At 33.1% G+C, this 22,816-nt stretch overlaps 1 protein-coding gene across 1 annotated transcript in view; it reads left to right on the top strand.

The window, feature by feature from the left end:
- Window positions 1–22,323, top strand: part of TBC1D19 (TBC1 domain family member 19) — a 46,130-nt gene extending 23,807 nt beyond the window's left edge. The window contains exons 8-21 of the mRNA XM_085322721.1: window positions 536–646; window positions 1,592–1,664; window positions 2,436–2,474; window positions 4,534–4,646; window positions 8,771–8,845; window positions 9,466–9,528; window positions 13,451–13,535; window positions 14,083–14,127; window positions 15,340–15,372; window positions 17,834–17,943; window positions 19,167–19,258; window positions 20,030–20,145; window positions 20,849–20,919; window positions 21,927–22,323. Of these exons, the coding sequence (XP_085178847.1) occupies window positions 536–646; window positions 1,592–1,664; window positions 2,436–2,474; window positions 4,534–4,646; window positions 8,771–8,845; window positions 9,466–9,528; window positions 13,451–13,535; window positions 14,083–14,127; window positions 15,340–15,372; window positions 17,834–17,943; window positions 19,167–19,258; window positions 20,030–20,145; window positions 20,849–20,919; window positions 21,927–22,001 (1,101 nt within the window). The 3' untranslated portion in view covers window positions 22,002–22,323. The remainder of the gene's footprint in view (window positions 1–535; window positions 647–1,591; window positions 1,665–2,435; window positions 2,475–4,533; window positions 4,647–8,770; window positions 8,846–9,465; window positions 9,529–13,450; window positions 13,536–14,082; window positions 14,128–15,339; window positions 15,373–17,833; window positions 17,944–19,166; window positions 19,259–20,029; window positions 20,146–20,848; window positions 20,920–21,926) is intronic.
- The last annotated feature ends 493 nt before the right edge of the window (window positions 22,324–22,816 follow it).

Below are 22,816 nucleotides of genomic sequence, written 5' to 3'. Positions count from 1 at the left end.
AAAAAAAAAAAAAAAACCCACTTGTTCCTTCTGTGTCAAGTGTGTGGCCTCTCTATGAATCTGCTTATAGACAATGCATCTTTAAGAATGCATGTGTACCTTACCTTGTTGTAGAATAAATGAAGGCATTCTTATACTTTGTAGCTGCTCCAATTCTTGTTGCAAAAATAGAAGAATAATGGCAGAAAAATAGCCTCTCTCTCAAAAAAAAAAGAGTTATGTTTACATTAGCAGGTTACAGTGCAGTGGATGTGGATTTGTTGATTTAATCTGTTGGTGRTGATGACCCTGTATTCACACTGTAGACATTTAAGGGGATTTACTTTACACTAGGTCTAGGCTGGTGCCTTGGGCTGAATACCTGTTAATGATCCAAGTGCATCAATAATAATTTGATAAGTCAGACCTGTCTAAGGTTGTTACAGGAAATGGTTTTATGCCTAAAATACAGTGTGCAATATTGATGATGTTAAGAACAGTTCTAAACGTAAATTTCTAAATACGTACAAAGAATGACAGAACTACTGTTTTTAAGGTACTGATGAATCTCCGAAACCCAAATTATGAAAATGGAGAACAGCCAAGTTTCAGAAATCATCTAGGGCTAATTCAGGTTCCTCTAAAAGTTAAAGATATTCCAGAATTGGTAAGTAATTCTTTCTTACAAAAGTTTTCTGTAAGAATTGTTTTGCCTGCCTAATCAATAAGGTACTAAACATAGTAGTTTAGTAGAGCATATTAATATGGAGCTAAGTTTCTCTTTTTAAAAATCAGAATCAATATGAACATAGTCATAGTTAGTTAGTAGTTAAAATACAGATGAAATAAAAGATCTTTGAAAATATATATTTTAACGAAAAATATAAGCAGTAAATATCTGCCAGGAAGGAAGATTTTGTTTTATGTCATATAGTTCACAGTCAATTTGTGCCAAAAAATTCACTGCTGCACATTTTCTTCATTTATTTATTTTTTTCTGTGAAATAACTGTAAATAGGTGATTTATGCCTGTAAAATACAGATTCTGTATGTAACATYTCTTTTTAATCTTACAGACCTCTTACTTTCAGTTTTGTGTTAATTAATTCTACTTGCACAAAATCATTAAGTTGACAAGGAGTTATTTTTTTTCCCACCCCTTAAAGTCAGTTTAAATCCCTTCACTGTTAAGCAGTAGATGCAGGGAATTGTTTGTGTACCAGTATTAACATTGGGGAATAGGAGTGCTATTCTTAAAAGCTCTACTAATAAGGTTCTTGAGGATTTTATGCTAGTAGAACAACTTGTATTTGGGTTGGAAAACAGCAGAAAATTAGAGAGCTCTAACCTGGTCTTTCATTTTTCAGTTTATTTCAACTAGATGTAGCTCATACTTGACTTGAAAATTGAGACCTGTAACTGAAACTAAAGTAAGGATTGGTATAAGATTCTTTTTCTAAAAACCTGAACTCATATTTCTCATATATGCATTTAAAAAAAGTATGTTTGGTTTAAAAATTATTTACATTAACTCTTTCAGAAGAAATCTCTAGTGGTTGAAAGAATTTAAAAAAAATTGTTAATTACTTTTTATGGTTTTGTTTCTTTTCAGAAAGAAGACTTCAGTGAGCTAGGCTTAAATATAGGACAGCTGGGTATTGATGATTCAGCACAAGTGCCTCCTGGTTAGCTAATGCTGTGCTTCTGTCATTTAAATAGAACACTAATGAGTAGAATACTATGCAATTGTCAAGGAATTTGTGTATTTTTTTCCATTATAAACCATAAATACTTTTTCTGTAGTTGCAACTGTAGTGGTTGTCTGGATAAAATATAGCTAATACTAGATAATGTTGCAAATGTGAAGGGTTGGATTTGAAGAGGATTAAAAATCATCAAATTAAGTTGAAAATATGTTCAGGTGTTTATATACTTCAGGATCAAATCTAGAAAAAATTGACTATCTGCACAAACACAGAAAATATCAGTAAATGTTAAWTCACAATGTGACACCACTGTCACAGATGGGCATATACCTAACATCTTTTTAATGACTATCTTTAAGAAAAGATAGCAGAAAATATGCATATGCTAACATTCAGTATCTTATATAAAGTGTGATTGCTGTTTTTTTTCTTGTATGCAACCATTAAACTATTATTCCTGTAGAAACAGGTGTTACAGAGTATAAAAATGGATAACGCAATAGTATCAACTGATTTTTTTTTTAATGGAAAGTGACCYAATTTGAGTCTTGGTTCTTGCAGTATATTGCTACTTTTATACTTGTGTTCTTTAAACAAGAAGAAATTCTTTAGTTTCTTTTTCTTATTTCTTGAAAAAGAACATTGATATAAGTTAGTTTTTAGTAACATTAGCTATAAAAACGAACGGAGCATTGCGACATGCAGTGAAAATACAAAATATCTCTTATTTTATTTCTATTTATTTTCTAGAATTCTTTGAAAATGAGCATGTACGTGTTGGGCAAAAAGGTATGGATTTGTTTTCATCTGTAATAAACCGAGAAATTAGGAATACATTTAGTGATTTTATATTTATCTCAGCTACATATAGCTTTGGTAATTCACTAATTTAGACAAACTAACACAAAACATAGTGGATAATAGCACTGTAATTTAGACAAAGACAGACAAGCAAGCATTTGCCATCTACCAGTAGATACAGATAAATAGTTTCACGGATTCACTAAAAACTAAATAGGAAGGATAGACACACAACTTTTTGATGACAACTTAACCTATGCCATTACTGAATTTCATTTTAAAATCAAAAGCTCTGTACTTCCTTTTCTGCACACACAGTTCTCATTAGTGTAATGGGTTTTACACCTGTGCATCGGAACAGATACTTTTTGATGGTTATGTGCAAGTGCAGAGCTTGATAAATTGTTGCAGTACATATCCACCATGGAAAATTCACTCATTTGTCTCTGTATACAGCTTTTTCTAAACAAATTCCTGTTTTTCCTGTAGGTTGAGAAATTACCCGTGAAAGGAAAAAGAAATAATCATTCATTAACCCAAGTTTGCTCATAGGGGAAACGTACAAAGTATGTTTGAAAGCCATCAATATTTGCTCCTTACTGTCTCTTGTGATTTCTGCTAAACATCATCACCATCAAGAAAGAAAAAGGTTGAATAGCTTCCCAAAAGTCCTCCATCCCTTTGTGTTGTTGTGCTAACAGGGCAGTGACCTTTCTTCTTATTTTTGTTTCTGTGGTCTTTCTTTCATCCCTCATCTTCTGTTTCCTGATCCAGGTATGAGGGTACAGTTGATTGCATAATATCAATGACAACACTTTTACTGGTCTAGAACACCTAAAGATGCCTGCCTTATAACTTTATAGATTTAAGTAAAGAATGAAATAATCTGTTTTAAGATATACACATTATTCAGTTCACAATGAGGCCATTATAACAGAGGAGCCTAAAACTTTCCATCAATGACCCATCTAGGCAAACTTATCAACAGTAGCACATTAGCTGCATATCTACCTGAAGGAAAAGCAAAACCTGCAGAAAAAAGAAAATCTTTAATCGCCTGAATATGTACACCAAGAATGGGAAAACATGACAGTACACTCCAAACTGGAAAATTCTTGCCTGCAACAATTGATGAAGATGTTCAGATAGTTAACATAGAAATGGAGGAGGCACAAAAAACCCAAAATACATGGCAATCTCCTATTTAAAATGAGAGACCGCTCTGGAAAAAAAATATACACATTATATAGGTAGTATCAGCAGAAGCTATGTTCAGGTAGTCAGAGTTATAAAATAAAGGAGTATTTTGTGGCTGTGCTTGCTCCACTTGCTGCCCATCCATAAAAGGTACATACTAAGTGTTTTTATGATAGAAGGTAGTACAGCCTTGCTTCTTAGCATCAATTGCCTTGTTTCCCAGTGAGCTACTTCAAAATTACATTGTGGAAACCAGACCTTTTTAGATATTTTCACATTAGCTAATGCTTACAGCAGGGTAAACCAGATTGTATGCCCTATTCCTGAACTGCCACCTTACAGAAATGTAGGACAAAACTGCACTCCAAATATCCATCAAATAGTTAAACTTTAGTTAGTCTCTCTCTCTTGCTTTCTTGATGCCTGCATGTATATGTTTTATTTGTTAAATAAGTGTTTGAATTCTCTCAGTATAATAAACACTGCCTAAAATAAATCTTACCAAAACATTGTTTGCACATAAAACTGTAATAAACTAATCTAGGTTTGGAAAAACAGAACAAAATGAGTGCATCAAATTCCAGTGAATAGGTTATTTGTTATTAGTATGATCTTTTGTTCCTCTGATTTTTTACACTAGTCTAGTAGATAAATATCCATTTGAAAAAAATGTTGGCTGCAGAACTTTTTTTCTGGTACTTTTGGTGCAGATTCGGCATAGGCTATGGAAGGTGTATCAATCTCAATTTTTAAAAAAGAATATAAAGTTAAGATTTAAATAACTTGATAATTTGATGAACTTTGGTAATATTAAATGACATCAGTTCATTACCTTCTTTGTTTCTTACAGTTTTAACAGAGCAAGATAGTGCTGCAGCTCAACAGTATGTTCGTCAGGGATGTCCAACAGCGCTCCGAGCTGATTTGTGGGCCCTCATTCTGAACATTTCTAATCAGCCAGAGGTAAGGAGCAAAATGAGATTAAAATATAAAGGCTAAGTGAAAGCACAAAATACAAACATATTTTCTAGTGATCTTTTTTCCAAAATAGAAATACTTTAATGAGTCGTCACAGAAACTGATGTACATTTTACAAGAAAAACACRCGCACACAATGCTCACACACACGTGGGTAAAAATCTCAATGCAATGCTGACATCTCTTAGCCTTTTCCYTGATTTTTAAACAGATATATGAACAAAATAGTGTAGAACAAAGCTGCTCRCTTGATCTAATCAGCCAACTAGCTCCTGATATTTTCCTTCATGATGCTGACTTTTTCAGAAGGGGACAAGAGAAAGGGCCTGGGAAGAGGATTGAACCTGTGTTATCTTTGCTAAGTTCTGTAAAAAGACTTGCTATAACTTTTCTGCCTATTCCCATCTATTTCAATAAGAAATAAGATACATACATTTGCACATAAATGTGAACATTTTATAATGTTTTGTATCTTTTGAGGATGTGGTCACTTTCTTGTAATACTGGTATTACAAGGTATTTATTGATAACTGCATATTACAGCAATAAATTCTTAGCCTTGAAAAGAAATACTGATCTTGTTCATTGGCAGCTTACCTAAGGAGCAGTCATGGTAAGAGAAGTCTTTGGTAAAGTTACTTGGTCTGGATTACTTAGCTTATTCCTTCTTGAAGAAACAGAAAGGGCTTTTGTTTGTAGTAAATAATAGATTAAATTTTCTGTAGGARAAGAGTTGTTGAAATAATAATGAAATATTATAAAACTTACCTGAGATGCTCAATGGTTGATTTAAATTCTTTTTCTCGGTGGCACTGTTATGTGTTAGCATCAAAATGTTGTTTGGGAAATTTTATTCTTTATTCTCAAGCTTAGTTTGAGTATAAAGCTAATATGCAACAAAGTAAGGGATGATTCCAGTAATCTGGCTTCATAATAGTAAAAATTATAAACTCTAAGTTCATATCCAGAATTATCTAAAAATGTGTAAACACACTACCTAGCAATGAATTGTTTATTAGTCTTCCTATATAATGGTACATTTCAAGGAAACAATGTTACAAGAGCATTTTTAAGGTTGAAAAGTCAAAAATTTAAAAGCTAGTTCATATCATCTGTTCAAACAATTTGATTTCTTTTGTATGTATTTTGTAGTATGATGTCAAATCACACAATCACGGTATTTTCCTATGAGACGTCTGCCTCATTCATTTAACAAAATTGGATGGCACACGCTTGTAGAGAATCTGTTTACTATTCTTTTTATCCTTTCAGTTGAGTGTTATTACCCTACAATTTATTCATTGCATGCTGTTCAAACAGTGCTTAGAAGACAACATTATTCATTATCCAATAGGCTTTCTTTTTCCTCCTGTGGTGTTGGGTTAATGAGTTGAAAAGCAAGCCTAATTCTGAAAATTCCAGCAGGCAGAAAGTAGGAATGCTTTACTTTACTGTAGCTTTTGTTGACTGTAATTTCCTGGGTTTGGAAATGTAATAAATTGATTAGATGGTAATTTCATAATGTGGCATTATGCAACTGTGTGCATAACCAGTAATGGTGGTTAGRATTAGGATCAGTAGGTACCTCACCCAGACCTCTACCATTCAAACAGCAGAGAAACCAGCAGCAGTAGTGCACTATCATCTTTGACTGGAGAAGGATGTTCTTCACAAGTAAATTTCATAGGTGTTTGCCTAAAAGAAAATAAGCTTTATTCCTATTCCAGGATTCTCAAAGAAGGAATATCTTTAACTCTCTTGTCCATTATTTCTGTATGTAATCTTTTTATTTTTTTTAATGCTTTTTTGTGGTCTTCCTATTCCAAAACCTACTGCTTGCTTAATTAATTCTCATTTTCCTTGTTTAGACTTCCTCCAAATGCTACAAATCTTAGTGTCTCCTTTCTAGACCTCCARTCTCAAACTTTCTTCTCCACATTCCTAGTTCCATGCTTCACTTTCCCTTTTCTCATATTAGATTTGAGAGGTAATTACAAGTACTGCAATAAAATAACTAGGGTAACCAGCAAATGAATCATGAACTGCCAACAATTCAGCAGTGATAATGCGGCTCCTGTGCYAGGGATTTCATGACAGACAGGTGGACTGCTTTTGCACGGAGACCGCTGAGTAATGTAATTTCAAAGAGAGTGAATAAGCAGATTCTGCTGAAGTCAGCTTTGCTGAGTATCCTGGGTACTCTTGTAAGACATTGTTCTCTCTTGCCTTTGAACTACTTTCAGAGCTCCCTTTCCCCTAAGCTCTCTGGTGGACAAAAAAAGTAAGGGGTAGGTCTTTCTTGTAGTTGAAAACTGAAAATATTATGGTATTGGCTTTCAAGTATGGCTAAATATAAGCAATTTAAATATACAGTATTGTTTACATATATGTAGCAACTTAAGAGCTCACATTGAAATATGATCATAAATTAATTAAGCTTCACAGATCTGTGTGGTAGTAGACAATCCTATTTTCCCTGCCTTACAGATGGGCAGTTAAGGTAAAAAGGTTAACAGGTATATCTGGAAAATTATATGGGTGAAGGTGAGATTTTCAGAATCTGAGTTTTCAAAGTAAAAGCCCCATTCATCTGCTGTTGAACTTCTGAGGCAGCAATTTAAGATACTTTTCTCTCTGACTTTGCATTTTTACGTATGAACTGAGAATGGGATTCAGAATTCCAGCACAAAAATGAAGTTTATTTTTTATTAGCTCCTTCTGTTATAATAAGTACAGTTATCTAAGATGGCAAAAAAGAAAACTCTTCAGAGATTGTTCATGTGGCAGTGTTACACTTAAACCAGACTAAACTGTTGTGGCTCGAATATTAGAATAGTTCTCCGTAGCTTTTAAGATCAGAGTGCTATATATATGCTGCAATTAATTTACATTTAGCAAAATGAAAAATTTCCTCAGGGTAGTTATCAGTAGTTGAAGAATATGTTATTTGTCATCATTTCAAATTAACAGTCAAATTAACATAAAAATGTGTTAATTACTACTTASTACATTTCACTACTGGATTAATACAAACAACAATTAGAATTTCCCCTAGCCTTCTCCCTGCTTTCTTCTGTTCTCATTCATTATAATACTCTCTCCAAATTTCATCTTACTTCCCATTTGCTCTTTAAATCCTTATTCCAGACTTATCTCTTTTGCAGAGAAATCACCCACAATATTATCTAAGTCTTGTAATATACAAGCAGTTTTATGGTGTCTGTAGAGATGCACTGAAGTTAAAATAGTTTCATGAAGTGGGAAGGACCTTTGGGATTGCAGATTTAATTTATAAATCATCCAAATCCATCGAAAACAATTTGAAACWGTAGTATTCATTTGTAGGCATAATGGCAGGGAGGTATTTGGGGATTTAGGGATTGCAGGATGACAGTATGACATTTTTTTTTCCCTTGCAAGCCCTTTCTAAGAAGAAAGGGATATAATAAACAAAGCAGAGAAGTGTTTATTGCTCTTGCTTTCCTGCTCTTTCATCCTAGTGCATGTTCTGTAGACATTCAAGAAATAATTGAAGTTTTTTAAAAGTGTCTGACTTCCTTCTCTTTGTATCCTTCATATGATCTTTGATATTTTTATCATTTTGTCTTTTTATAAGATTAAACTGTCTAGAGATTCRTATTAGATTACATTATAAATTCTGATAGCATCTCACTAATTCTGGAAGATGACTAAACCCATTAGTGAAGAGCCATATGAAAATAGAAGGTAACAAAAAATCGTAATGATTTTGAACACTGAAAAGATTTTGGCTCTAGAGAGACCAAAAGATTGAAAATATGTATCTTCTGTTTGAATAAGTTTACCTCATTCTCATCTTGCTAATTTTCTAAAATATGAATAAACAGAAAAGGRTATCATTTTATAAAGTCTCAAATATCTGCCCCACTTCTTATGAATTAAGCTAGAATAAACAGTGATATGATGCTTCATCAATAATACAATTTTCAGTTGAGTGCCTATTTATAATTTTTCCAGACTTTTATTAGCAGTTTGCTTCCTTAATTTAAATAAGTAGGGATAACTAATAACTCATTTAAGTAAAAATTTAAATTTTGTCAGACTGAAACTAATAGTATTTTTCATTTTAGGATGWCTTGTATTATGAACAACTTAAGTCAAATGTGATTCAGCATGACCTTTTAGTAGACAGCCTGATTTATAAAGTAAGTAATTCATAAAAAATAGTGATTAAGTGATTACGTACTCATCGCAACACTGTGTGTGTATTCATGTGTATGTATATATATGTGTGTGTGTGTATACATATATATATATATATATTTTAACAAAGAAAATGCTAGATGCTTTGGTTTTAAGGAGAGTGGGAATAATTAGTATGAATTTATTATTGTAGACTCAATCCTTGTGTGAAATCCTCAAAAGACCAGTTCTATGGAATTGAACCTTAAGTTCTAATATAAGACATTTTTTTGAATTGAAGTGTTAAGTGATAGGATAGTAAGTGGTAAGGAAAAATATGTTTGAATTGAACAGTTAAGTGGTTAGGAAATTGTTGGCTTGAAGGAATAACTGGTTTTGGAAGGAAGAAAACATTAGGGTCCAAACTTTTCCATTTCTGAGTTTCAATTCTGAGTACGTTTATAATCAAGTTAATATAGTGCTTTTGCATTTTACAGTACGGAGTATATGGTTGACTACAGCTCATTTATGATTCAGTGGTGAAACAGTTTCTTTTACCACCATGTAAAATTTAACTTCTATGAGAGTCTGAAAAGATGCCTTTCAGCTTCTAACTGCTTCAGCTATATTTTTTTGATTTCAGGATGTAAAACTGACAGCAAGCAATGATGATTACTATTTTGTATTTGAGGATTATTTATATCAGGTATGTAACTAACCAGTTTTTCCTCTGAAAAGCTAGAAAATGTACTTTTCTGCGATAAGACAATATTTAGAGTAAGGACTACCTTTGTGTTTTATTTGTAGACAAAATATTACGGGACCTTGGAGAGGTGCATCTGTGTTTGCTGCATTACATTTTTTTTTCCTTCTGAATAACAATACTGTAAATTAATCAAGTACCTTTAGAGAGATGAAGCAAGAAGGACTCTGAAACTCCTACTCTGAAGGATCCTACACTATGTCTTTTCAATATAGTGTGCTAGAAAATATGAAGCCAGCCGTATGTTTCCTCTTTCAGTTTTGCAGTAGTAAAATACTGACAGAAGCTGTGACATGCAAAGAAAGTAAGACTTGAGAAGGGTATTCAGGATTCCAGATCAAAAATAGGAATATTGCTCACTGGAATAAAAATAAAAGGTATTTTTTGACATATATTTAAATTGAAAACATTGATTCTGAGAATGATAATGATATGTATGATTACTTTCAGCATTATTTGCATTCTAGAACTGCTTCTAGCAACAGAGAAACCAGCGAATTTATACAGAATTATCTTATTTGCTGCCCATTAGATGCCCTTAAATAGAAGGAGATTACACTTATGAATTTTCTAATGTGTAGTTGATTACAGTGTCAACCTAAATGTCATGCAGCAAACTTACTATTTCTACAGTGCTTTCAATTTCATTAGTCATATCTGTTAGGTTAGACTATCTTATTTTTTTGTTTTAGTGCTTTGTGTAACTTCTTTGGCAGTAATATATAAAACTGCTAGTAAAACTGCAAGGAATTGTCCTTGGTTTTAGTCTCTCTCTCTATATGTATGTATGTATAAATATGCATTCCTGCTTAAATATACTGTTCACTCATGTCTACTTGTAATATTTTTAACATAATAAGCAATTAAACATTAACACTTAAAAGAATAACCTCATGAAATTATATATATATAAAGTGTGTACGATATTAAAACTGTATCTGAATTAAAATTTGAGAAGTGACCAGATAGTGATAATTCAAATACTGATATTTGTTCACTAAAAAAGTATGTGTAGCTTTTTGTCCTAATTTAAGAACCAAAGAATTTTTTCATTACTGCTGCACATTTCATCATTGGATGTGAAAATCTGGTTTCTTTTTTTCTGCTTCATTCATCATAAATGCTATTAATGCATATTAGTTAGTCATTAACTAACAGTTGCAATGGACATAGGATTATAATCCTTAAAGGAGTATGCACTGGTTTACTGTGTAATCTAAGACTCAGAAATAGTTTTTACTTGTCATTTTCAATATGTAGCACAATTGAAGATTTTATTTTTGTAAGAATTCTTTTATAGAATGAAAAGCATAAAAAGGGTCAGCCTCTCCTTAGCAACATCAAACAACAGTCTTTGAAAAAGGAAGTGATTTGTTTTACTCCATGAGCTTTAAGCAAAGAAAACCTCAAACTTCTAAATATTACTTGCTCTAGTTTTGTTTGGTATTTTCTTGTGTTCTTCAGACTATTTTCTAGAAGAAAGTCACCCACTTTTCCTGATAATTTTCTTTTCCAACGTTATTTCTGAACGCATTATTGTTGAATGATTTTGTTCTGTAATCCCCTGGGAAAAATTTTGCAGTATGAGTCTCTGTCATCTGAAATACTATTTATTGATTTCATATGATAACTGGAAATAAAGGTACATAAAATAGATAATGAAATTATTTTAAAACAGATAAATTACTGCTTACATAGAAGATTGGGTTTTTTTATGGCTAATTACTGCCTSTAAGTTTTCCAAGCCTTTGGGCAGACATTGGCATCTGTCTGTATATAACTTGACCGATAAAGCAGCCATCAAAACCAGAACCTCTGGGCCTAAAATAATATTGAGGATATATTGCATTGTTGGTAGCTCTTCAGTAGCATGCGGTCCTTCTTGAGAAGAACACTGTGAAATTACGTGGTTTTTTTGCTTTAATATGCTTTCTTTATTCCAAAACTAACATTTTGATAACTTATTATTGAAATAGAATAGTTACTTAATAAAGTCATCTGTTTTTGAAAAAAGTTTTGGCTTTTTTTCTTAATATCAGTTGCTTGGGTGCAATAGTTTTTGATTTTTGGTTCCTGTTATTCAGTAGTTTGCCAAACTTAGAGGTAGTTTGTATACTTAAAAAGGGGGGTTTATCATTGTTTCCTTTAGCATTATATTTTTGTAAATGAGAAAATAGTTCATGATACATAACTTGAGGCCAGAGGTTCAACGTAAATACTTTAATCTTTCATCCTGCATAACGAATGCATGGCAAAGAACCTCACTCAGTGATTTTTACATGCAGTCATAACTTATGTTTATAGTCTTATAGTCTACCTCTTACAAAGGTAGTTGGTCTTAATTTAAAGACTTCCAGATACCAGCGCTGGACATCGTATTAAAAAAAAAAAAAAAAAAAAAAAAAAAAAAAAGAGGGCCTCAGATTAAGGTTACATTCTTTCCCCTATGAGAGAAAATAATTTACGTCCTTTTTAGATTAGTTTCTTTCTCTTACCTCAGTTAACATATACAGAGTATTATATTTGCCTGGGTATTCTTATTGTTAGTTATATTTTGGCAGCTATGAAAAAGATTGTGTTGCAGAGAAATAATATTTAATTTAAACTGTTCAAGATAAGAAACTATTTATTTTTTTAAAGATGTTTGTGTCTAAGAAGTAGTTCTGAGATTTAAAAGAGGAAAATGTCTCAAAATATGATCTGCTTCCAAAAAAATGCACTTGTGGTGTTCAGATATCACAGTTAGTCTTGCATATTTCCTTGGCATCTGGGAAATGTTTGCAATAATCAATTGAAAGATATAATATATTTTATTAACAAGAAAATATGTAGTGAAACAGCATTTAAAACATTGATAATTTATACCTTGGGTATAGTTAAAAAACCCTCTGTTAAAAATTGCAACAGAAGAGTGAATGAAAAAGAGTGCAGAAACAGCATCACGTTTTCTGTCTTACTTCTGCCCTCTTGTGTACATTCATGATGATGCAGTCTTTTACTGCATGAAAACATTAAAATTTTCAAGTATAAAACTAATTATTACAATGTTTATATATTTTATAATGCAAGTGTATGTACGATCACATTATTGTTGAATTTTTATAGAAATGCTTTTAATATTTAATTTTATACTCAATTGCTATGAATACAAGGTTGTTCCTTTATGTAAATAAGCAATGACGAATGCAAATATATATATTACAATATATGAAGTTTTTGCAAAATATATGCATTTYGGAACTTATGAATGCAGGATGAGCATTTTAATCTATTATTTTTGAAATAAGTGAATATAGTGCAAGCATTTTGTAAAGCTTATGGGAATGAGTGAGAATGCAAGGGCCAGCTTTTAGATCTGCACATATGCTAAAATGTGAATTCTTCATCTGTTTATTCATTTACTAGAACTTCCATCAGTCATAGGAAATGATTAGGAAAATGACCAAATAGACATCAAAACAGCCAGTTGCATGCACAGCCACTGCGAGAACCGTGAAGAGTGTAAAAGAGCTCTAAATACAAACTTAGAATACTTAGAAAACATTTCAAAATGTTCCGATCTGCTGATTATTCACATGTAGGTCAATATGACATTGCAGAAGGGCATAAACCCATGTTCTTGCAAAGAGAAGGTTTGGAGAACATGGATGTTTTATTGACAGTGAATGAATGTGAAGATAAAATAATCTCAGGTTCAAAGCCAGTCCAAAAATTTGAAGGGGAGAGTAAAGTAAGTTGGTCAAGAGCTTTCAACTCTGTTAGCTTTGCTCAGTAACATTTAAAAGGTGCTAATTAAGCCAGGTGCTTGTAGCTGTTCGACACTGTTTTGTTAAGTCAGCTGATTTTTGGATAATGTCTTCTACAGGTATTGCTCTGTTTTTCCCGAGATACATCTGTACTGGAGCACTTTTCTTACAGTAGTGCCACCCCTCCTAAATCATACATACGAGGTAAAGGGAGTTGCTCTAAGAATGTATGAATTTCTGTTGTTGGCTACTCTAATCAGTCTATGAATTTCCTTTATGTTCATTACATGGGGTAGACTATATTTAAAAGAATATTGGTAAGAAAGTCATATATACAGTTACCATGTGCACAGGCTCTATTGCCACAGTTTTTAAACAGACTGCATAAAGGCTATGGTGATGTTCTTTTACTGTAGTTTTCTGCGAATAGTTTTCCGTTTTTTTTACCAAATAAATATAAATAAATAAAATAAATAAATAAAATTAAAAAGAGAACCTTGACAGTGTGATATAATGTTGACAACAACATGGATCATCATGGATGATCATCTTCCCTTCTTGATGCTGCATTTTCRTTTTACATTTGAAACTGTATTTGTCCTTGCATACTTTTAGACAATATCAAATGGTCAATAATGCCACTATTTATAATTTTTACAATTTTCACTCAGAATAAAATTTATATTTTAATTTACATCTTCACACCGTTAACAGTTTAATTGCATTTTAATTGTGGTTTGATGATTCACAGGAAAACTTGGAATAGAAGAATATGCTGTTTTCTATCCACCAAATGGTAAGAATTATGCTATTGCCACCTCTAGTGGTAGATCAGAAAGATGCAGGTTTTTTTTCCCTCAAATACATGCTGACTTCTTTTTCTATTACAAATTATATTTCACTCTTTTTCTGCTAAATTTGATAATTTAAGGCAGTAAACTGGGCTGAAGTTGTTTTTGCTGCTCCAAAACAACATTCAGCCTAGTGTTAGTAGCTACATACGGAGTTTGTCTAGGCATGTGGGAAGGAGAGGGGAAACAACTTCTCCTGCAGCAGCTTGTATTCTGGTTGTATATCACCACTTAGAGGATCTGAATGATACGTGTTGAAACCATCTGACCCCCTGCTTTTCAGTACCCTACAAACCATATGGACCATGTGGTTGTGTTTTCCTTTGGAAATTTRCGTTCTTTCTTAAATTCTGACATAACTATATGTATATAAATTTAATAACATTGCCCTTGCTGTTACTTCAGTTGCTAAAATTCTTTTCTCAGTTTTTATTTCAACCTTTGCAACCACTGTCTATTGAATCCATTCCCTATTTTTGCAGTGCATTGAAAGTTCAAGCTCTTTTCTTTTGAAAAGAGCAGCATCTTAAATCTGTATCTCTGACCTTGTTTTCTGTGTCTTCCCTACTCTAGCGGTATATTATAACACATACGCTTGCTCTTCCTTCTTTCATTTTTGCCTGCACAGTTCCTCCTTGCAGCTTTATAATCATGAAGTGTTCTCCTTACAGCCTTTCGTGAGTCCTGTATGAAAATTAATGAAAGGGAGCTAAGATCATTTGGGAAGGAGGAGAGAACTGTCATGGTRTAACTGCCAAGTCCTCTAAATGTTTTATCTGAGTACTACATGAATTACTAGAGGTCCTGGCCTCCTCCTTTCCTGCTCCCTCCTTGTCAGTGCATGACATCTACTGGTCGTAGCTGAAATTAGGTTCTGATTTCAGTAAAGCTTATACTTAAGAACTTCATGGAAATGTAGCTGTGCTTGGCTCTTCTAGGAACGACAGCATGTGTTCAAACATGTAGTTGTATTGAAGTAAGCAATACAATTCCTATACTTAAATGATCAAGACCTAAGACCTCAGGTACTGTAACAGGAAATATTCCTGTGGTGTGCAGAATACAATTTAGAAACTTGGGGAAAAAAATACATTTTTGCATGGATAAGTAGAAATGTGAAAGAATRAAAAGAAAGAAGAAATCTCTTTGTTTTGTAGGTGTAATTCCTTTTCATGGCTTTTCTATGTATGGTAAGTGTAACAAATACAGACTTAACTGTACAACGTAACAACTCAGGATTTCTTTTTATCACATTGCAGTTTAAAATTAGGTATGCTTCTTTGCAACTTTTAAACTTTTGTGTTCTCTTTCTTTGTGTATTGAGATTGCTGTAGATAACTCTTACAAATTCCAGCCTGTTTCTGTTTACTCTATATTATAGCTTGCTATCATGTGGGAGGTCCTTCTCTGGGAGTTAGTAGCTGAGCAGCTGGCCTCCAAGTCAGAAGCTGCATTTTAATATATCTGAATAGAGGGAGGAAGTTTAGTGGCAGCATGCTCTTCTCTGGCGCTCCGTGTCTTCTGGGTAGACCAAGCCAACTGTGAAAGGAGTTCTTATGAACATGAATTATGTGAAAGGCTTATTGCTGTATCCACAGGACTTGAATAGCTTTTTGGGGAGTAACAAATGATAGAGTGGTTGYTTCTCCACGGCAAAGATGAAAGCTTAAATGTCGACAAGATTTCTAAGAACAGAGCAGAAAATCCGCCCAATTCTCAGCTGTAATAAGGCAGTTAGTGCAGAGATATTCAAACAGTGAGAGAATATTTCTTACAGGTTTCCATTTTTTTTCCGATTTGTCAAAGATGCTTGTAGTGTCTCAGGGCAATCATATTTCAGGATTACACTATGTTTCACCAAGAAGAAAGTTTAATGATCACACTCTCCTCTGTTTGATTCTTAAGAGGTCAAAGACCATTTAAATATGAAATCCAAATTTGAACCTCAGTAGAGAATCTAAGTCTTTGAAGTAGTGAACAGCTTGGTTACAAACTCTTCCTTAAGTGCTCACCAGGAGGCTTTTACTTTCTATGTGCAACTGGAGCTTTGCTTTCCACAACTGCTTTTCAAAATGTTTGGATTTTATTCTGCCCTTTGGAACAGCAGCTCTCAAACTGGGCGTGAGCTTCTTCCCTCCTTCCTTTCCTCTTCCTCTTCAACAGGGCACAGAATATACTGATGGGAGGCTGGAAAGCAAGGAGGGGAAGCTCCAGTGTACCTCCAAGCTGTGGGTACAGTAGCTGGGACCAAGCAGAACATCTCATATGAAGGAGGAAGTATCTGGGGCCTTACGTGAATCCTACTCATTTTTGTTTGCCTGCTTGAGGCAACTGCCAGACACTGTTCTTTTTCTGGCCTTTCTGACAACTCTTCCAGCTCCGCTTTCTTTCCTCATACATAAATACTAGTAACACCCTTCACTTTTTTCACCCCTATGTAAATATGCATTTCTGTGAACATCTCACTTACCTTTCCACCCCTGCCTCTCATACACATAGAGAGTTTTTCTACATGCATTATTTTCTATTAAGCCACCTTCTCTGATTCATATATATATATATATATATATATATATATATACACACACACACACACACATATATGAATTCACACATGCATATATTCATATATTTAAAAGTATGTATATTTATTTGCATATGTACATATATGTATGCAGACAAATGTATCAGTATGCCTATCCAGTGTAAACAGAGCTGGAAGGGAGGGTTAGTGTACAGATAGAGACTATGAACCTGTTTAAGTGCAAGCTGTCATGTGGAATGAATGCATCTGTAAAATCAAGAGGTGGATCCAAGGACTGAGTGGACAGATGCAAAGGCTGTTTGTTGAAATGTATACAGGGTAACTGGCTGTGAAATGTGCACTGAATGAGCAGAGTGGATATCAGGGGAAACTGATTATGTATTTGTGCGGCGTATACATACAAGAGATAAATTTAGCTATATTACAGACCTTTACAAAAAGAATAATGGGACCAACTGAAAAAAAGGTTTGAGAACTGCTGTTTTACAAATATAGCTAACTTCTGATTTTGAATCAGCTATATTGAAGCCTTCTAAATTGTAACCTACAAAATATCCATATTTTTCAGATCTTAGAAGAAATAAAAAGGTCTCTGTCAACCAGTCATGTGATGTTATTATGGCAAACAAAATCTGGTTTTTAGTATTTTAATACTAAACAACACCTACTTTCAAAGAGTAAAATTATTCCTATTTTAGAAAGGGGGAACCAGGTAGGAGAGGGTCACTAGCCCAAGAACACGTTGGAAGTTACAGACATTTGAATCCAAAACTTGCACTATTCAACTTACCATAGCTCAGTGACACTATCTTCAAAACAGATTCCTTACGCTTAGGCAGCCAGCACTGTAGTAAGCAGGTTCTAAGTAGTTCAGCTTCTTGAAATACATCATGCTATTACCTAGAACATACTGTTCTCTTTTGTTTAGCTTCTTTTACTTTAAATGATAGGATCTAATATAWAATATCTCTAAATACTTGATTTGTTATTATTTTGCTAATTGTACTGCTATAAATTGCTTGTTTTCCCCTATACTTCATGCACTTAATCGCTGAACTCTTTTAGCAGCTTAGTGTTGAGTCAATTAAATTCKTTTATCCTTGCAGTTGCTCCACTTTGTTTTCTGTACCATGAACCTTCCAAACTGTATCAGATATTCCGTGAGATGTATGTGCGTTTTTTCTTCAGACTCCATTCCATCTCTTCTCATCCCTCTGTAAGTTCATTAAGAATTAAAACCCCCTCACTTGATATTCTGTTTGCCATGGGATGATAATATATAGTAACATGGTTTTCCTTTTATATGTGATTAAAATACATGCTTTTAAATCTAATAAAATATTTCAAACAACCTTAGAAAGAATATTAGGTAACACTAGTTTGGATATTTTAATTTTCTACCTTAGTGTTAGTCTTTGCTTTAGTTAGTCTTTTTTTGGAGTCACATCTTTTGTGTAATATACTTCTCAATTCAAGATGTCACTTAAGTGTGAACTTAATCTCACTTTAATTGATGACATATATATAAGTACTCACTTAAGAGTGTTCCAGGGGTAGAGGGATTGGAATGTAAGATGCTATATAGTTTCAGTAATCTCAAATTAATCTCTCTTTCGTTAATTCATGTATCTTTGTGTGACAGCACACACTTTAGTATTACTGGATGCTGGAGAGAGAATTTAAATACATTTTGTTATGTTCATGGCCAGCTGTCTTGAATGTAAGACATTGTTGAAAGTTTGTTTATTTTCTTTTTTTTTGAAAAGGTGCTTGTACTAAATATTTCTCTCTACTCCTTTGCAAAGTGCTGAATAGTTACATTACATTTTAAGAACATTTTCTGTTGAAAAGGTAATGCTTTTATTAATAAAGCATTGTAAGACTGGGCATGTGCTTTGAGTAATTAGTAGCACAAAACTGATCAGGCAGGAATCTGTAAACATTTTCATGGTAACTTATAAAAAAATAATCTTTTTTTTACATTTAACTTTTTTGTAGTTGTACCCATTGCTATTTATTTTTAGTTATCAGTGGTAAATAATTTCTCACATCCTCAGTTTTTTTTAGCTTGTGTACATTCAGTACAATGTAACTGAAGTCTGTTTCATGAGAGTGGAAATATTTTAAGTAATATTGTGATACAGTATATTAACTAAGCCAGTAGATACTTAGCCCCTGACACACAAATACCATAAGTAACTTATAGCTAAAAGGGCCTGTCACAGCTTAGTATGTTGCTGATACATGTAATTGTAGGATCAAGGCTGTAGTGGCTGAAGATACTAGAGTTGCTGTTGTGCCCTACCCACCTGATCTGTGTATTATGTCCTTAATAATCTTATTGCTTGAATTAAAAATTCATGAATGTCATACTGATACTGTTTTCTCAGATTTTACAACACGAGTATTAGTGTTCAGGATATGATCATGTTTTATTAGGGCATTGTGTCATTATGTTTGCTGTTTGAGACTCTTCTGCAAACCCATCTGCCCCAGCTCTTTTACCACCTTCGAGAAATTGGGGCTCAACCGTAAGTACTTCCTTCTGGCTTGCTGCAAAAGTTGCAGTTTAATTGTTCTGAAAATGCTATTCTGTAGTATTTTAATTTAAAAGCTATGAGAAATTTTTCAAAAATGCAAACATCAATGTGCCATTTTTCCTTGAAAGTCAGTTGAAGTCCTATGTCTAACCCGCATAGATGTGCTTTGTGCCTGTTGTGTGAAAAAGGAGAATTGCACTTTGTGTTTATATGAGGAATGCTATATTATTCAGCTAAGTTTTCAGATTCATATCTGATGGGCTTTGTCCAAAAAAAGTAGTCTACTTCATAGGGGAAGATTTTTTTCTTTTTTTAGCATTGCTTTTTATACTAGTTACTGCAGAAGCTATTGGAAGGAGAGAGAGCAGGAGACCGTAACTTTCTGTAGCGTACTCATGGCCCTAAGTGCTATAGCACCAACTGTAATGGAATCTGAAGATCTTACTGCATTATAATTGATTTTCATGGTAATAGCAGAAATGGATGAAACATTTGGGCTGATGATAGTTGAGGATCCCTCCAATGTGACTGTTTTGTCAAATTCATTTAAGGGAACTAGTGCTTTATCAAGTAGGATGCTGAATAGCTTTCTGAAGAATATAGGGGAAAAAAGGATTATTAATATTGCAAGAGAAAATGGCTATTCTCACTAGGAGAGAAATAGAGGAAAATAGCAACATAATTTCACCTTTTAGAATATTTTAAAGCATCTGATCATGTTGGGAGATAGAAATATAATTACTGTTTATCACTTGTTTGCAGGCTACGAATTTCATTTAAATGGATGGTACGAGCATTTTCTGGTTATTTAGCTACAGACCAGCTCTTGCTTTTGTGGGACAGAATCCTAGGATACAATTCTCTAGAAATTCTTGCTGGTAATGAAATTATTATTTTTTTTAATGTTAAATCTAGATGGATGTAAGACAGATACTGTTAGCTTAAAATACATGTTGTGAAAAGAAGAAAATTTAGTTGCTCTTTGAATGTTGAAAGCAGATGGCATATAAGTCAAAGAGGCTAACTGTTAGATAAATGAAACTGTAGACATGTTGCATCTCTAACAAAAATATGTGAAGTAATTTTTAATAATATTTGTTCTTTACTATTATTGTTTGCTGTAATGGCAGTCCAAAAATGCTAAGTGCTCTCTGATCAAAATACAGGATGTTCTCTCAGCTTGCATGTTTAATGTAGCAACATTAGATAGTATAAAATAAAAGACATTCTCATTTCATGTTATATATTGTTCACAACTAGAATACTATTACAAATTGCTATTTAAATAAATGCAAATTAATGGCTTAAAAGTAAAGGAACTGTAAATCACCTTGTCCCTCATAATTAAAAGCTAGTCACTTTAAAATCAAGCATTTTCACTCAAACTTTTCACAAAGAATATACTGTTGTTCCTRTCTTTTTCGTAAAGGATAGCCAGAGAAACTCAAACACTGATGTCCGTTATATGTTATTCTTCAAAATCAAAACTTACCATAAGAAAGAACTGGTGTTTTACAACAAGATTAACTCTAACTACTAATTACCAGGTCAGCAACTTAAATATTGGGCATTTTCTTTCAGTCTTGGCAGCTGCTGTGTTTGCTTTCCGAGCAGTCAACCTGATGGAGGTGACATCACTGGCTGCAGCTGAAGTAAGGATAAGTTTCACTTAAAGGAGATTGAAATAGTTCCTGATGCTTTGCCAACCACAGTAACTTAAGCTTCAGATGGCACGTGGTACATAGTGCAAATCTTTCTGCTTAAATTCTTGCCTTAGGTAAAACCCATGGAAATTATGAACACACAATATATAACATTGCTTTTCTGGAGTGAAAGGATGTAAAAGGTTATATTTGTTACAAAAACTCAGTGTTGTCAAGTTACTTTGTAAAATCAGATTTTTTTTTACTATTTCAATGTGTAATGTTTAATGTTTGTGAGGTATATTGTTTTTAAAATGTTGGGGAAATTTGTACCTTTCTGGTCAGTACATTTTAATGTAGTTGCATCTGTTTTTTTTTTTTTTCGTATTATGAATATTTTACAAGAATACTTTTATCAATATTGAATCTAAAATTTTGATGTAAATACAGATGTGAAATGAAGAGAATGATTAAGATGAAGATGATTATTGTTTAGTAGTTTGTTAAAATATATTATTTCCAAAAATCTGATGATATATATTTTTTCAAACATTGAAGGCTTGTGATGACTCCTCCTTTTTTTTTNACTTTCATCAGAAGACATTGACTATTTGAGTCAGTACATTGACTTGCGTTACAAGTACTAGCCAAGCCACAGGATAAGGATTCTTAATTCCCAATTATTTTTAGAAGCAASTTGAAATGTTAGACCTCTTACACACTCATGATGCCATGTATATTTGAAGAAAGTCTAAAGGCTACAATAAAGTTACTTGGTTTATATACCTAGATATGTATTTTTTTTTTCTTTGAAATGTTAAAATGAAAAATAAGGCAAGAGAAACCTCTTCACACTAGCATAAAACAGCACAATTTGTTTCCAGACAGATTCAAACAGCCTAATTATTGTTAGTATTGTAGTCTACATTTGAATCTTTTTCAGACTTCTTTAGCTGCTTTAAAGAAATTTGATTCAAATGTCAAGTTTAACAAGCCTTTTTGTTTTTTTATCTCAGGCTGTACTTGCTGACCTTTCAACCCTGAAGGTTATGCCTCTTCTTCAGATCTTCTTGTTTGCTACTGTCACTTGATCTGCTTCAACAATACTGATACCACACTTCCAGTCTTTCCTTAGAAACTGATAATCAACTATGCAATGTCTGCATAAAACCAAAATTAAACTGTATGTATAGAATTCATTTAGAAATCATGACCTTAATACAGTTTTCTAACTGAAAGCAGTAACTTTGCACAATGGTTTGTGCACTGCATGATACTGAATTTCACAGTAAGAGCAGTGGTTATTATTTGTACAAAAATGATTACTTGTGCAAGTGAACAATATGAATCAGTGTCTAAAATGCATGTACTATTGAAYTGAATAAAGGTAATGTAACTCTTGATCTAATTTGAGTTTGATGTTTGAGTGTCTGTTAATGTCAGATTTGTAAAAGCTTTCTTTTCACATTAAATTACTTTTGCAAGCTCACGTTGCAGAGGATATCATCTCAAGTACAGTAAAATGAGAAAATAATGGCACTTTAACTTGCAAGATTTTTTCCTCATTTTCTAAGGAAAGGATAGAAAAATACATCAGTTCTGCTGTCTCTGTCTTATTCTCCCCACAGAAGTTTTCCCCATGTTCTTTCCATGTCAGTTACTTCTATTTATTCTTTTTATGTATAGCTTTTCTAAAATGTTCATATTTAAGGGTATAAGTTTCAAATTGTCCAAAAGATGAAGTTGCTCATTTCATGTTCATCTCCAGTTAGATCCACTGCTCTCTCAGGTGTCGTCTAAGAAAACTCCTACTCAGAGTCCCATGAAAGGCCCCATGTTGCAGAAATATGTTCCCCTGCAGAGAAGGACTGAACATAGCTTCCTTCAGAACTTGTTGAAGCCAGTC

Source organism: Rhea americana, unplaced genomic scaffold (assembly GCF_003343005.1).
Source record: "Rhea americana isolate MKP2758 unplaced genomic scaffold, rheAme1 scaffold_8, whole genome shotgun sequence".
In the NCBI taxonomy this organism is placed as follows: Eukaryota; Metazoa; Chordata; class Aves; order Rheiformes; family Rheidae; genus Rhea; species Rhea americana.
The sequence above is the reverse complement of the archived record's forward strand: the minus strand, read 5'-3'. Positions and strand labels throughout refer to the sequence as shown.